This window comes from Thunnus albacares, chromosome 19 (genome assembly GCF_914725855.1).
Source record: "Thunnus albacares chromosome 19, fThuAlb1.1, whole genome shotgun sequence".
NCBI classification, from domain to species: Eukaryota; Metazoa; Chordata; class Actinopteri; order Scombriformes; family Scombridae; genus Thunnus; species Thunnus albacares.
In genome coordinates, this window is record NC_058124.1 from 17,675,400 (window position 1) to 17,690,569 (window position 15,170).

Sequence of the window (15,170 nt, forward strand, 5' to 3'; positions counted from 1 at the left end):
ACTGACTGAAAATAGTTTGAAATGAGTCTAAAACTGTGTCAAGAGGCAGATATTTACACAGGTGTTGTTTTGCTTTTTCAGAGTGGTAGACTGTGTGTAGCTTAATACATTTAAGTTACTTAAAGGACCAGTGTGTAGGATTTAGTGATATCTAATGGTGATCACTGAACCAACCAACCAACTGAATAGCCCTCCTCTCATCTTCTCTATCAAGCAACACTAGACGACACCGCCCTGACCCCTGACCCCTTACCCTATCCATCCCCCTCATCTTGACTAAACCTAGTGGGTGTGTCATGTAGATGCTGCACTTTCATGCTACGCCTGCAGCTGGATACTTGAGTGTGTAGGAGAATCTACGGTGGCCACGAAACTTGCGAAAAATGCAAAAGGCCCTTTCTCGAGCCAATGTTTGGTTCATCTGTTCTGGGCTACTGTAGAAACATGGCGGTGCAACATGGCAGCCTCCATGGAAGAGGATCTGCTCCCTATGTAGATATAAAGGGCTTATTCTAAGGTAACAAAAACACAACGATTAAAAACACACTTATGAATATTATGTTCCATTTCTGAAAAGTCTGTTCCGCTAGATGCCACTAAATTCTACACACTGCACCTTTACATACAATTGTGAGATAGTTGTAGTTAACTTGAGTATTTCTGCACTTTATACTTCTAATTCACTACATTTCAATGGCAAATATTGTACTTTTTACTCCGCTGCATTTAATTGACAAGTGTAGTTACTCTATTACTGTACTGAATTTGCAATTCAGCATTTTACACACCTAACCTATAATTAACTTATGACACATGATGCTTTGTTATACATTAAAATGTTCCAACAGAACTTCAATCAAGTTAAAATGCTTACTTTTGATACTTTATTAATATAATGCTGATAAAAATGACTTAGTTAAGTAGAACTTTGAATGCATGCCTTTAAAAAACAAACACTGTTTATTATGTTTTTAACAATTAAAACTTGTAAAACACAAAACATAAAATTATACATTTATAATAAACAATATGTGTCATACAATTCAAATATACAATACAGAGATTTTTTTAAGTAATTGAATGCACGACCTTTCCTTGTTTACATTGTGGCATTGCTTCTTTTACTTACAGTAATTTAAGAATATTTACATACTGCCACAGCTGGTTTGTGATACAGTTGCCTTACTTGAGAATTTGAAAATGTAAACCTTTATACACACATTTCAAAAACTGACTGGTCTTCAACCTTTTTTGATGTGTTTCTTTGCAGAATGTAGCTTTAGATAAAACATTTAAATCCTATTGTATAGTTAAAATATGTTTTATAGTTAAACCACGTCAATATATTCATAACTGTGAAACAATTATTACAAATTAATTCATACTATTGATTATGATTATATATGATTGATTGATTGATTATATTGATATTGAATCAATATAACAACAACAACAACAACAACAACAATAATAATAATAATAATAATAATAATAATAATAATAATAATAATAATGGTGATAACAACAACAACAACAACAACAACAATAATGATAATAATAAACATTTTTTTATTAAATACATACAATCACTTTTCATTCTGAAAGAACACCACACCGGATGAGCTGTCGTTGCTGCGGTTACAGAGCAGAACTTCCGCACTGCTTCCTTGTTTATTACTTTTAGGGATAGTTGGAGCTTTAGAAGTGAATCAAGTTTATTTTTCGTACTCTGGATACGCCGACGACTCTTCCACAACATTTCCGAGTGAGTTGACTGACTTTTTGAGCTGTTGTTAGGTAGTTTGTGTGTCTGAGTAGCTTGGCTAAAGTTAACAGAAAAGTTGAATGTCGTCAAAATGAAAATGAAAATTGCGAAAAATGTCGCAATTGAGACGTCTCGGTAACAGTTAGCTAGCACGGTAACTTGTCCGAACATGCTCTGTAATTACCATTCATTAACTTTTCCACAAGGTACATTGTTCAACAGACATTTCGTTGCCGTTAAAAAAAACACTACCGTCAGCTGTGTTTATGATCAGTTAAGCTCTTTCTTCATCAGCAGACACACAGTCAACGTGGCTGTTGTCAATATTTGTAGCATGAAGTCATCTGGAGGGCTTTTTTTGTCCACACAGGTCTACGGTAATTTGAACTGCTCGCACAGAGAAAGCGGACCAGGATCTGAGTTTCACCGCTGAACCAGTTTGAGTTTAGTTTCTGGTCTGAATGGCCACAGCTGCAGAGGAGCCTCCAGGGCTGCAGGGCCACACTGGAAGTAAGAACTACATTATTTTACACTTACCCTCCATTGTAAGGGATAGACCAGATGTTTTTTTTTTTTTTTTTTACATGAGTTGATATTAGAGCTGCAATGATTAGTTGATTAATCAATTAGTTGCCAACTATTAAATTAATCGCCAACTCTATTGATAATCGATTAATCGTTTGTAGTCATTCTTTAAGAAGACAAATTCTCTGATTCCAGTCTCCCAAATGTGAATATTTTGTGGTTTCTTTAATCCTCTATGACAGTAAACTGAATACTTTAAATAAAAGATTATGTTTGAGTATGTCATCTTGGACTTTTGGGAAAGAGAGATTGACATTTTTCATCATTTTGTGACATTTAATAGAATTAATAGAGAAAATAATTGACAGATAAACAGATAATGAAAATAATTGGTAGTTGCAGTCCTAGTTGGTAATGGTTCAGTTGTCTCAGCAAGTCAGCAGCTTCTCATAAATAGTTTATTGATTAAGGTATCACAATATAATAAATCATCAGGTCCAAAGAACACAATTAAATGATAGCAGCACATTATCAAAAAACAAGGTCATGTTACAACATTTTCAGGCAAGTATGCAACATAATTAACTCTCTTTTCTGTGCCTATAAAGAATAAATTTTGATAAACTGAGAATTTTACTCCACTCTAGTGAGTCTGAGGGCGTAACAGTACATGTCTTTGATTTAGAGCTGCAATGATTAGTCGATTGACAGAAAATTAATTTTCTACTATTTTGATAATTGAATAACCATTTTAGTAATTGTTTTCAAATAAAATACCAAAATGAGTTGGTTTCAGGTTCTCAAATGTGATGATTTAATGATTGTCTTTGTTGTACATGATGGTAAGGTCTTTATCTTTGGGTTTTTGACTTTTACTCAGACAAAACAAGACATTTGAAAAGGCTGAAGAGGAACTATTACGAATATCTTCTGACATTTTATTGACAAAACAATTAATCAAGAAAATATTCGGTAGATTAATCGATAATGAAAATAATCGGTAATTGCAGCCCTAAAGCGGATACAGTGAATAAATTGGTAACTTGTGCTTCCATAAATCTTTGCCTGGCAAATATCCATGTCTTTATGTTTATTAATACTGTTCAATAAAAAGTAGAAAAAATAAAAAAGTCTTTTCAAATTCTATGCCCTCAGTGTTACTCAGGGTTATTTTCTCTAACTTAACAAAGCTCCCCAGTTACAGAGGACATTATACAGCTGTTTTCAGATGCAATATAATATTCCCTGTGATGAGTTCACTGAATTTGGTAGCCTTTAAAGACTCTCCATAAGACAGACTAGAATTCAAACTAGTCAACTGACTTTTAAGTGTAAAATCGATGTAGTTCACCTTCAATATTCAAAACAGAATACAGCTGTTTTCTGCAGTTTTTCTGCATCATTACACAGTCAACACTCACAATTGTTTAGTTTCACTTTGTTCTCGAGCCTTTGTAAACAGACAAGAGTGAAATATTTCAGCCTGGTGTTGACTTTGGACACCCACGAAGTTTTTATGATAGTGATCAGGAAATTCATTGGCCTTATTTTAACTCTGACAGTAATAGCATACTTATCTAATTCCTCCTATTGCACGCAAAGACCTGCAGAGTCAGTTCTGGAGGAGACTGTCTTCTCTCAGAGGTAATGAACGAGATTCGTTTGCATGCTTGTTTCAGAGCTCAGCTGCACTCTCCTTCTTTAACATTAGGGTATGATAAAAGCTGTGTCAGTGTGTTGTGTTTGATAAGAATGCATCCAGTGTGAGAATTGTTTAAGAACCCACTTCCTTTTCCTAATTGTCTATTTTTTTTATATAACTTGTATGTTTCCTTTTTTTCTCTCTCTAGATTCAACTGGAACTCGGAAAAATGTTTCTCCAGAGGTGAGAAATAGCAGTTTGGAGGATGTGCGTAATCTTGTGTCAGTGTCAGTTGGGAAACATGCACCAAGTTCACCTCGACAGTTAGGAATTTGCAACAGTTCTGCTGACACATCCTCTATTCCTTCCTCTTTGTAACATCACTGTTTTTACTTACTGCTGCAGTTCATTTCCTCTAGTAATTCTCTCTCTTACCATGTTTCTACTCACAGAGTCCAGGCACTAGCACCTCTCAAACCATGAAAAAAACAATCGGCCATCGTGGAATCGATCCCACTGGGGAGACCACGTACAAGAAGGTGGGAGATCAGCAAGACTGACACACATTTACACTCATTCCCCTCCCTGAGTTACAAAGCATCACTGATTCATCATATTAATCTTTTAGTCAATAAAATATCAGAAAATGGTGAAAAATATCCATCACAGTTTCCCAGATTCTGAGGAGACGGCTTCATATATCCAACCAACAGTCCAAAAACCAAAAAATAGTCAATGTACAATGATATAAAACAGACAAAAGCAGCAAATGCTCACATTGGAGAAGCTGAAACCAGAATATGTTTGGAGTTTTCTCTTAAAAATTACTTAAAAGATTATTGGTGTATTTAAATAGTTGCCAATTAATTTTCTGTTGACTGACTAATCTGTTAATAGACTGAGCAGCTCTGCTCTTACTGCTATATATGTATGAGAATAGTGTAAACATTAGTACATACACAAAATAAGACATTCTTTTCTCTTCAGCACTTCTGCATTTTCATTTGATTCATGTCAGTTTTCTGCATCTTTCAGACAACCTCCTCGGCCCTGAAAGGTGCTATCCAGTTAGGCATCACTCACACGGTGGGCAGCTTAAGTCAGAAACCTGAGAGAGACGTGCTGCTGCAGGACTTTGAAGTGGTGGAAAGCATCTTTTTCCCCAGGTGGGTCTTTTGAAATAATGAATGAATGAGGTTTACCTATAAAGCTGACCAATATGTTTTGTCTGCACTACACTAATACTCCTCCACTTAACCTCCTCTGTATGTGGTGTAATCCTCTGTCTCTTACTGGCAGTGAGGGCAGCAACTTGACACCAGCACACCATTATGGAGACTTCAGGTTCAAGACATACGCCCCAATCGCCTTCCGCTACTTCAGGGAGATGTTTGCCATCCGGCCTGATGACTACATGGTATTACTGTTATTACTGCATCTGCTATACCCATAAAATATGAAAAAAAGTTTGCAGACCAGTAAATCTAAAAAAAAGGGAAAGAACTCTGTGAGAAAGAAGGAGTGATTGAGGAACTGAAAAGAGTGAAACTAGGGAAGTGTAACGTAATGGAGTGTTGACTCAATAGAGGTGGAGCTGCAGATGTGAACATATGTCTGATCACTGTGCTCTGGTCTGGTTACAGTATTCTCTGTGTAATGAATCGCTGATTGAGCTGTCAAGCTCTGGAGCCAGCGGGTCTCTCTTCTACGTCTCCAGCGATGATGAATACATCATTAAGACTGTGCAGCACAAAGAGGCAGAATTTCTGCAGAAACTGCTTCCAGGATACTTCATGGTGAGATTTGATGAGAGGCTATAGGTACAAGATGATGATCCCACACAAAGAAACTATTGATTAACCTCTCATGAGTATCCCCCTGTCCATATACAGACGTGGCCGAAAATATAATATTAATTAATAATATTTTTTAAAAAAAAAAACGAAATTTTTTCTGTATTAAGTTGAAACTGAGAAGTATATGGTATCCATCATTCTTTATTTCACATTGAATATAACTGAAACTTTGCTTTTGATTTACAACTTAACATATTATTTAACACAATAAAACAAATGAAAATGGCAAACTGGCCAAAAATATTGGTACCCTTCACTTAATGTTTTGTAGCACAGCCTTTGGCGTCAACAACTGCAGGCAAGCGCTTTCTGTAACTCTGAATAAGGTTTCTACACTTCTCCACTGGTAGTTCAACCCACTCTTCTTGCGCAAACTGCTCCAGTTCTCTCAGGTTTGATGGGTGTTGTCTCCCAACTGCAGGTTTCAGCTCTTTTCACAGATGTTCAATAGGATTCAGATCAGCAGGCTTCTTCAGAACGGTCCAATGTTTTCTTCTCATCCACTCTTGGGTGCTTTTTGACATATGTTTGAGGTCATTATCCTGCTGAAAGACCCATGACCTGCGACTAAGCCACAGCTTTCTGACACTAGGCTGTATGTTTCGCTCCAAAATGCCGTGGTAGTCTTCTGCACAGATTCAAGGCACCCAGTACCCTCTTGCCACCACGTCCAGAGATGTTGGCTCCAGTTCCATTGGCCTTAAACTTCTTAATAATATTGGCAACAGTGGTCACATCAAGCTCTTTGGAGATGGTCTTATAACCTTTATGTTGACCATGCTTGGCTATTACCTTTTTTCTAATGTCTTCAGACCACTTTCCTTCTGTTTTCCACGTTCAATGTGATGCACAAAACAGCAGATTGAGTCATTTTCTCCTCTTAAACTGGCTTCATGAGTGATTATAAGATTGAAAACACCTGTGATACTAATTAAAACACAATAGTCTGCTTAAAGTATCACTACAAATCAATTATTTCTTACAACTTCTAAAAGATACCAATAATTTTGTCCAGGCTATTTTAAAATGTCTGCGTAGAATAAGTATGAATTCAGTTATTTTCACAACTTTTTTGTTTTGTTCCACTGTAAACCAAACATAGACATGCAATGATAATATAATATCTTTTCATTTCAACACTGTTCGGGGTGAATGGTGCATTATTTTAATAAAATGCAAAGGTACCAAATACCAATTTCGGCCACATCTGTATTTGTAAAATTCAATATTTTAGATACAACTGGTCCCTGAAACTGCATCTCTTCCTACTGTGTATTTTTGATATTACAGACTCCAGCCGAATATCGATTCTAGATTATTTTTTGGTCCATGCCTAATATGCAGAATATAAGACATTACTGTTTAGATTTTGACAAAACCAGGGGAAATGATGCATTTACCACTGTGTACTTGCATTTTCAAAATTATATTGATTAGTGCAGTATTCTTTACGTTATATGTTAGAATAAAGGTGAAATTTTTGTTTCATGATTTGTTTGGGACAACCTATTTACTTTTGCCTGAGAATGTTTACTTGTTTATTTTATTTATTATTCACTTCCTGGTCAGTTGCACTTCTTTTAGTTTACTTGTCATATTTTACCCTTCTCTCTCCATCCCTTCTTCTCTCCTCCAGAACCTGAACCAGAACAAGCGGACCTCATTACCAAAGTTTTATGGACTCTACTGTGTCCAGGCAGCGGGTAAAAACATCCGTATTGTAGTCATGAACAATCTGCTCCCAAGCGCTGTGCGAATGCATCTAAAGTTTGATCTAAAGGGCTCCACCTATAAGCGCCAGGCCTCAGCTAAAGAGAGAGACAAGGTCGTACCCACGTACAAGGACCTGGATTTCATGCAGGTTATGCCTGATGGGCTGTTACTGGAGGGGGACAAGTACAATGCTGTTTGCAAGACCATCCAGAGAGACTGCCTGGTGAGAACTGTACAAGAATATCTTACTTGACATAAACATTCAGTCTATTTGTTTAAAATCATGCCAAATCTTTCTAACCTCACATTATTTGTTTTATTTGATTTCCTTCCTCAGCTCTTGCAGAGTTTCAAGATTATGGACTACAGCCTTCTGGTGGGAATTCACAACTTAGACCTGGCCTGTCGAGAGAAGGCCGGCGAGGAGGCGGTGGCAGGGGCTGCGGACCAGAGGAGGCCACAAGGCCAGAAGTCCTTGTACAGTACAGCTATAGAGTCCATCCAGGCAGAGGCGGGGAGCATGGGACCACTGGACACAGGGGACCAGTGAGTTGAGACAAGTTCCTGTCGCCACAATGAATGTGGATTTTATTAAAAGCAGCTGAATGTGTGTAATGAGAATAATAACAAAGCAATAAATTACATTTCTTGTTGTTGTGCTTTATAGAACGGGAGGAATTCCAGCACGAAACTCAAAAGGAGAGAGGCTGCTGGTGTACATCGGCATTATTGACATCCTACAGTCTTATAGGTAAACAATGCACATGTTTCTATTAGTTATTAGTTCAGTCAGAGACACTTACAGTTCATCAAGGCATTGGTCAAGGAATTGAGAGACCTTTAAAAGAATGTGAATAGCAACAAGGACTCTTTTTGAAGAACTAATCCTGCTCTTAACAAACACACATGACTGTTAAATCTTTGTTAAATAAATAATACCAAAAACGGGCGGAGATAGGGAACAGAGCTTTGGCTGCAAAAAGAGTTGGCATGAAGGTATCAGTAGAGTAATAGTGAAAAGTATCAGGTTATAATGGCCACATTGTTCACCTACATGAATATGATTGGATGTTATTTACTGTTACAGCTGGTAGCCAAACACCTGATAAATGAGCCAGCGATTGTAAAATATGAACGAGGCAGTGTGAATGTGACCTCTATAAGTAATCAGTTCGTGTTTTATCTTTCAGATTAGTCAAGAAGCTTGAACACTCATGGAAAGCCCTCATTCACGATGGGGTAACGACCTTCTACAAGCCTTAGTTACTTTGTTTTAATTAAAAAAAAAAAAAACAGATGTTAATTTGTTATTCTTTTTCCTTTTCAGGATACTGTTTCAGTACACAGACCGAGCTTCTATGCAGAACGATTTCAAAAGTTCATGTGCACTACGGTCTTCAGGAAGATCTCATGTAAGAATATACTTGAAACACTGTGTGTGTACATGAGAACAAGTACATGATGTCAGCGGCATGTTATACCCATGATTACCACATTTTTCTCTTGTATTTAGTAAAGACCTCCCCATCTAAGAAGCGCCGTTCAATGGCCCATGGTCCGTCAAAAAAGGCAGGCAGCGCTGGGCCTTCTCTGTCAGCAGCAACCAGCAGCAATAACCAGCATCCTGCACTCCAGAGTCAAGTCAACTCCGAGACCAAAGAAGACAGTGAGGGAGACAATGGTAAGAACTGGAAATATGAGAATGGGGTTTTTTCAAGTGCTAGAAATAGGTTATGTTTACTGATAGCTGCAGAGATTAAGTCTTCCAACATGTGTCAGCATGTGAAGGGCTTCTCTCATAACAAAGTACTCATAGTTTTATCTTGTTCCACCCAGTCATGCAGTCAGGTCGTCCTGACCTCCTCCCAACGACCTTGCCACTGAGCAACACAGCTGAAACCGCTGTCTCCACCTCCTTGGGAAACTCAGAACTTGCTCCCACAAGTCAGTCTCCGCCTCACTCTCTGGATTTGAATAACACACATAGCAAAGACCAGGAGCCCGGCGCCCCCAAGAGGTAAGAGGGAAAACTACATGTGAAGATTAGTATTTTAATATGAGTTCTCAAACATGACTGTAGATTGTACAACTGATTATTAAATGCTTGATATTCAGGTTGAAGTGCATTTTCTTCCTTACAGTATTCTGAATACATACCAGTTAGAATTTTACACAATTTTAAACAAATTTAAACAACACAGCTACATTATCATATCAAATGATATGCTGGGAGCAGCCAACAGATGCACTGACTGATTGGTTAGGTGCTTTGTTATATTCTGGTTCTTGGATCTTTGTGCTTCAGACATAAAAGCATACTCATTTACCACTTTATCGAGTAGATGTAGTTAAAACTAATGCCTAATTGGTTCAACAAAATATTAGAAACCTCTCAGTATAAAATGATGCAATACTATAGCCTCCAAAATTACCATAACATTGAGTAGACACCTCTCTAAAACAGTTTGAACAAAAACTGAACATTATAAACTTCATGATGGTAGGATTTATTGCAGGAATGTTGTGTTAGACTGCATTCAATTTAGCTAAGTGTACCTATTAAACTGGCAGCTGATTGTAGATTTATTAATAAAAGTATTTTAGGTAATAATGAGTATTTAGTGACACTGGCATTTCAAATTATTAACACTATTTGAATAAATAAAATTCCATCATAAGTGCAGTTTTTTGATTGTTTTTCTTTACATCCCTGTAATGTAAATTGTCTGTTTTTTTTAAACACATTCAAACCCAAGCCGTTGTAGTTTTTGTACATTTAGAACTCGTTCACACAAAGGCAAATTTATAGGTATAAAAAGCAGAAGCTTCTAAATCAAATGGAAAATATAACTCATCACGATTAACGAGGAGCCAGAATTTCAACTTTTCCAAATTTTCACACCTGAACAATCCATAACTTAAGTGTATCTGTTTCATTGGTAGACTTGTTGTGGCTGCTAAACAGATTGAGAGTGAAGACTGAACTCAAAAATGGCAAAAAACTTCCCTTAACAAGACCTTCAGTAAAGTCAGCATGTGTTTAAGCAGTGCAGCATCTGTAGAGTGGCCACCTCATAGCAAATGTCAGAAACCATGAAAGCTTTTTAAAAGTGTATATTCAATTAATATATTTTTTCACATAGGGTGAACAAGAATAACCTACGTGTTTATGTGAAAAATATGAAAAAATGTATGTTAACCAGTTAAAGTCACTCACACTGCTCCTTTGTTGCTTGCAGAGCTCAGTTTGGGACCCTTGAAGAAAGCATCGGTAGTGAGGATGTAATCTCACTCAGTGACATTGTTCCTAATGCAAGCAAATGTTCTGTAAGTGGATAGAGTTTCTCTCATTTCTCCAGCTTCTCTGGACACTCTTTTCTTTACGCTGAGTGGTTTTCTAACAAGGTATTTACTTTGGTTTACAGGTGTAGATGTGGGAAAGCGAAGTGGACTCAAATGAACGAAACAAAGGGAGGATGTTTGGAGGAAGGATGAAATGTTACACCGCTCCCTTGGTGTGATACGAGGTACAAAAATTGAAACACCAAGTGGGATATTAATTGTTTTTTTTGTTTTGTTTGTTATTTCTGCACTTTTGATTTCCAAATCTCAACATAGTAAGTGGATGGTTGTGTTCTGACACTAGTTATAGATGGGTACATTGATGCTGTGGTTGATGAACACTATTATTCATCTGTGAGATATGATTTTATGCACAACCAAAGATTCTTCTTGGCAGTGATGTGCTCAACTAAGCCAGCATTCGGTGTAACAGAGTGTCTTTATTACCATTCTTTGGATTGGGAACACATTTTTTTAATAAAATTATGTTATTGTTTTTTTTAAATTGACTGTAGTCCTACATGGTAAACCTCTGTTTTTTTTTTTTTTTGGCTTACTCTGAATGCAAATTATGCTGGAAAAAAGAGGTGATCCTCAGCTTGTTGCTATTTAAACAGCTGTTGTAATGGACCTGTATTATTTCAGAGACTGTGAATCCAAAATGTCACCTCTCATATCCAGGTCAAAGGATGGTTTTTAATGGAGGTTTTTTTTTTTAATGTTTATACACTCCACAATCTGTTATCATTTTCAGGTTTAGTGTGTAGACTGGACCACGACCGACAGTGTCAACTGATTGCTTTTGATCTGGGGTCTGTCTCACAAAGCAAGATTAGCGAGTTAGCAAGTTATGTCACAAAGATGGAGTTCAAACTGAGTTATGTTGCCATGACAACTGATACAACAGACCAAACATACACACCTTAATTTTTTCCCACTTGCATTCCACAAAGACCTGCCCTACTCCGCCTCTGATTGGCTTGTACTTGTTGCCTTCATTGGTTAGGTTGGTTAGGTTTAGGCATAAAGAGTGAGATGGTTGGAGTAAGAATATCAGAGTCAGAGCCAATCAGAGGCAGAATCGGAGTGGGTCTTCGCGAAATGTGGGTGGGGGAAAAAAATAACACAACCTACACAGGAGCTTTTGGAAAATTATATATGAAATAACCACGTCATCGCTAATAAGTTGTGAGGGAGACTGAGTCAATATTTCTACAGGATCCAAATAAACAAAACCACAAGTGTCAAAGAGAACAGAGCAACATGTTTACTAACCAGTACAATCACTTAATTTTTCATTACAATTTATTATATTAAAAATGGCAATGGAGTTAATGTTTGCAGCGTGACAGGGCTTCTAACAAACAAATAATGATAAATAAAATTTATTGCTGCATAGTCGTCCTGTTGGTTCAGTGCAGACATATCTATTTACGCACATTTCTCTCACTGTGGCTGTGGAGAACATGAAATGACTTTGTAAATAAGAAGTATTTCTTAATTATTAATTCTTGACCCAATGATATGATACTGTCATATCAAGGAGTGTCATTGTCGTAGTCGATGTCATTGATGCAAAACATCTGAAACCAGCTCCCACTAATATATCATACGATTACAGAGCTGCACCACTCACAGTCTCAGATCTGCAGTTCTGGACCTGCAGGTTCAGTTCAATTCCACACTGTTCTAAGGAAAAAGTAGTAACAGCAGCACTTTAGACCTACAGATGTAGACATGCTGAGTTTCACCATGCACAGGAAAGAAACGTAACTTTTTCTGCAACTTTAACACAGGTATCATCTAAAGCCAGTGAGTGTTAAAACAGTATTTTTCAGATAGTGTTTTATATGTGAGTGAGTGTATGTGTTTGCTATTTTATATTTTTGTTTTAACCGCACAAATTGAGTTTTGTCAACTGGAGCATTAAGTGTAGGATAGTGTAAAGACTTAATGTTGTTCTCTGTCCTCCTGGTTGCTACAGAGAGGGGAGTCCCAAGCAAACTTTATTTGTTTAGTGTGGGATGTGCAGACCAAAAGAAGGTTGACCGAGTTTTGACTTTGCTGCTGAATATTTGAACTATAAAATGGGGTGTTACTGCATTTACTTAAAGCATTTTTATTTACATTTTTCCACAATCTTTAGTACTCTGCTGTTAAAAGTAAAAAGCAACATACGAATTCAAAATAATATGGATTATACAAATTTTAGTAATCCATTACTTTCTTTTTCTAGGCTACTTATGTCAACCACATATTAAAGCCTCTATATATTCTCACTCTATATTTATGATGTATTGCCTTTTAGTATTTGATTATTATGCATCCATGTTCCTGCTTTTTATATTCTAGTGGTGCATTTAGTATTTACTAAACATTACTTACATTAATCGGTTACATTAATCATAATGTTAATATAACTTTTGTTGCTGCAGTTTCCCCACAGTGATAAACATTTTCATCTCATCTCCTATTAAATTTGCTGCTGTTGATTTGTTGAAAACATACATGTGATCGGCTTGTAATTACAAACCATGCCTCTGTCATGTGCACAAGCTCATTGCCGGACTAGTAAACTGTGCTTTGTGAGACGGGCCCCAGCTATGGTATAGTTGTTATTTTTTCCACTAGCAGAACATGGTGATGGCTGCCTGATGTGTAACGGTACAAAAAAAGACAATACTCTTCAACTACTTTTTGTAAAGTCAAACTAAGACGTAGTTCACTGCCACTCGAGTTGGTTTTAGCTCTCAAAATGAGTGTACAGTGTTTAAACTTGATATGATCACTAATACTTGCCCAGAATTACTGAGTTATTTGATATAATTTAAAGTGTAAACATGTATTGCAATGATTTTTTTTGTCTGATAGCATAAAAGAAATCATGAATTTGAAAGATGTGTCACTTATGCAATACGATTCTTTGTAACATTTGTAGGCCTGAATGAATGTGCAATAACTTTAAATGAATTGAGAATTTCTAAACCAAGATGCGATGAACAAGCGCTGTTTAGTCATTTTAAGGCATCCTGTAAATGGTACATAGAGGGTGTTTAATTTTGTTCTTAATATATCAAACTGTCAGACAATGATCTGTCCCAATATTGGAAGTGAAACTGTGCCTTATTATAAAAACTTAAACTCAAAAAATCAGTTACACATGCAGCCTATGAACCGAACTGTTAATAGTTTACTTTAAGTGTATTTATTATGGTATTTATTACTGTATGTCTTGCTCTGTTTTCCAAAATGTTTGTTAAACATCATGATGGAATTGAAAATGGACCTTCAACAAACTTGTATCTAAAGGCATGTTACTCTGTTGTCTGTGATGATTTTGGTTATAATCATAACAATTGTTAAATAATCCCGTATTTTATTTTCTGTTTAATGTGTTAATTATTGTCCACTTGTCTTTAAATAATATACACATGTGCACATCTGTATGCAAGAATCACAATGATGCCTTTTCATGGGATATGAATTTACAATTATTGTCTCCTGCTCTTTTAGAGCTGTACTGTTTTCATACATATGTATAAAGTTATTAAAGAAAATAAAGACATGTTGCTCTTGTTTGCTTATATTATATAATACAGATGTTCAACTTTTTTATGTCTGTAATAGGGTTTAATGATATGAGACAATATAAATCTGTCAAAAGTCCTTAGTTTAATCTGTTCCTTAAATATTGTTCATATCTCATGGTGTATTACTCTTTTGAATAATGTTGCAAAGTATTTCCATAAAGGGAGCCTTATGGAAATACAGGATTTTTATATGATTTTTCCCACCATAGGTTGAAGTAAGTTGATTTATCAGTCATCTTAATTACTGAAATTACTAAGTTGATTTTTCAGAAGTGTACTATATCACAATATAGTATTTTTTTTTTTACTGTATGTTATTCTATTCTACTGTGTTTTATGCTCAGCTGTCTCTATGGCAACTGAGCAAACACTATCTGCTGATAGACTGTGAGATGTGGTTGAAAGCCACAGAAAAAAAGCTAGTAGATGGACCTTGAGTTAAGATTTCTGAGCTGTGACAACTGAGCAGACTCCATCCGCTTTAGAGGACAGTGACATGCACTTGAAAGTTCAGGAAAAAAGCTAGCAAGTGCAGTGGTGGAAGTACTCAGATCCTTTACTTAAGTAAAAGTACACAAGTAATACAGCAATGTAAAAATACTCCATTACAAGTAAAATTCCTGCATGAAAAATCCTGCTTAAGTAAAAGTACATAAGTATTAGCAGCCAAATGTAGTTAAAGTATTGCAGTAAAAGTAGTGGCTTTGTTTCACTGATAATATTATTATATATGACAT

At 36.3% G+C, this 15,170-nt stretch overlaps 1 protein-coding gene across 2 annotated transcripts; it reads left to right on the forward strand.

The window, feature by feature from the left end:
• Nucleotides 1-1,615: 1,615 nt before the first annotated feature.
• LOC122970424 (phosphatidylinositol 4-phosphate 5-kinase type-1 alpha-like) lies at nt 1,616-14,408 on the forward strand. 2 transcript variants are annotated; one of them, XM_044336553.1, is made up of 16 exons: nt 1,616-1,765; nt 2,136-2,275; nt 4,141-4,175; nt 4,385-4,471; nt 4,968-5,098; nt 5,232-5,349; nt 5,576-5,728; nt 7,425-7,724; nt 7,839-8,047; nt 8,169-8,252; nt 8,692-8,740; nt 8,829-8,913; nt 9,015-9,182; nt 9,338-9,518; nt 10,741-10,828; nt 10,927-14,408. In XM_044336553.1, exons 2-16 carry the CDS (start codon nt 2,227-2,229, stop codon nt 10,930-10,932), a joined length of 1,743 nt encoding a protein of 580 aa, XP_044192488.1. In that variant the 5' UTR covers nt 1,616-1,765; nt 2,136-2,226; the 3' UTR covers nt 10,933-14,408. The 2 variants fall into 2 exon arrangements, with proteins under 2 accessions (XP_044192488.1, XP_044192489.1); XM_044336554.1 differs by lacking the exons at nt 1,616-1,765; nt 2,136-2,275 and adding an exon at nt 3,885-3,934.
• Nucleotides 14,409-15,170: the final 762 nt, after the last annotated feature.

Bases quoted from the DNA above. Each gene is read 5' to 3' on its own strand.
- LOC122970424 (XM_044336553.1), top strand. From the start codon at position 2,227: ATGGCCACAGCTGCAGAGGAGCCTCCAGGGCTGCAGGGCCACACTGGA. The intron at 4,176-4,384 runs GTGAGAAATAGC...TTCTACTCACAG, and splicing joins GGAAAAATGTTTCTCCAGAG to AGTCCAGGCACTAGCACCTC. The intron at 5,099-5,231 runs GTGGGTCTTTTG...TCTTACTGGCAG, and splicing joins GAAAGCATCTTTTTCCCCAG to TGAGGGCAGCAACTTGACAC.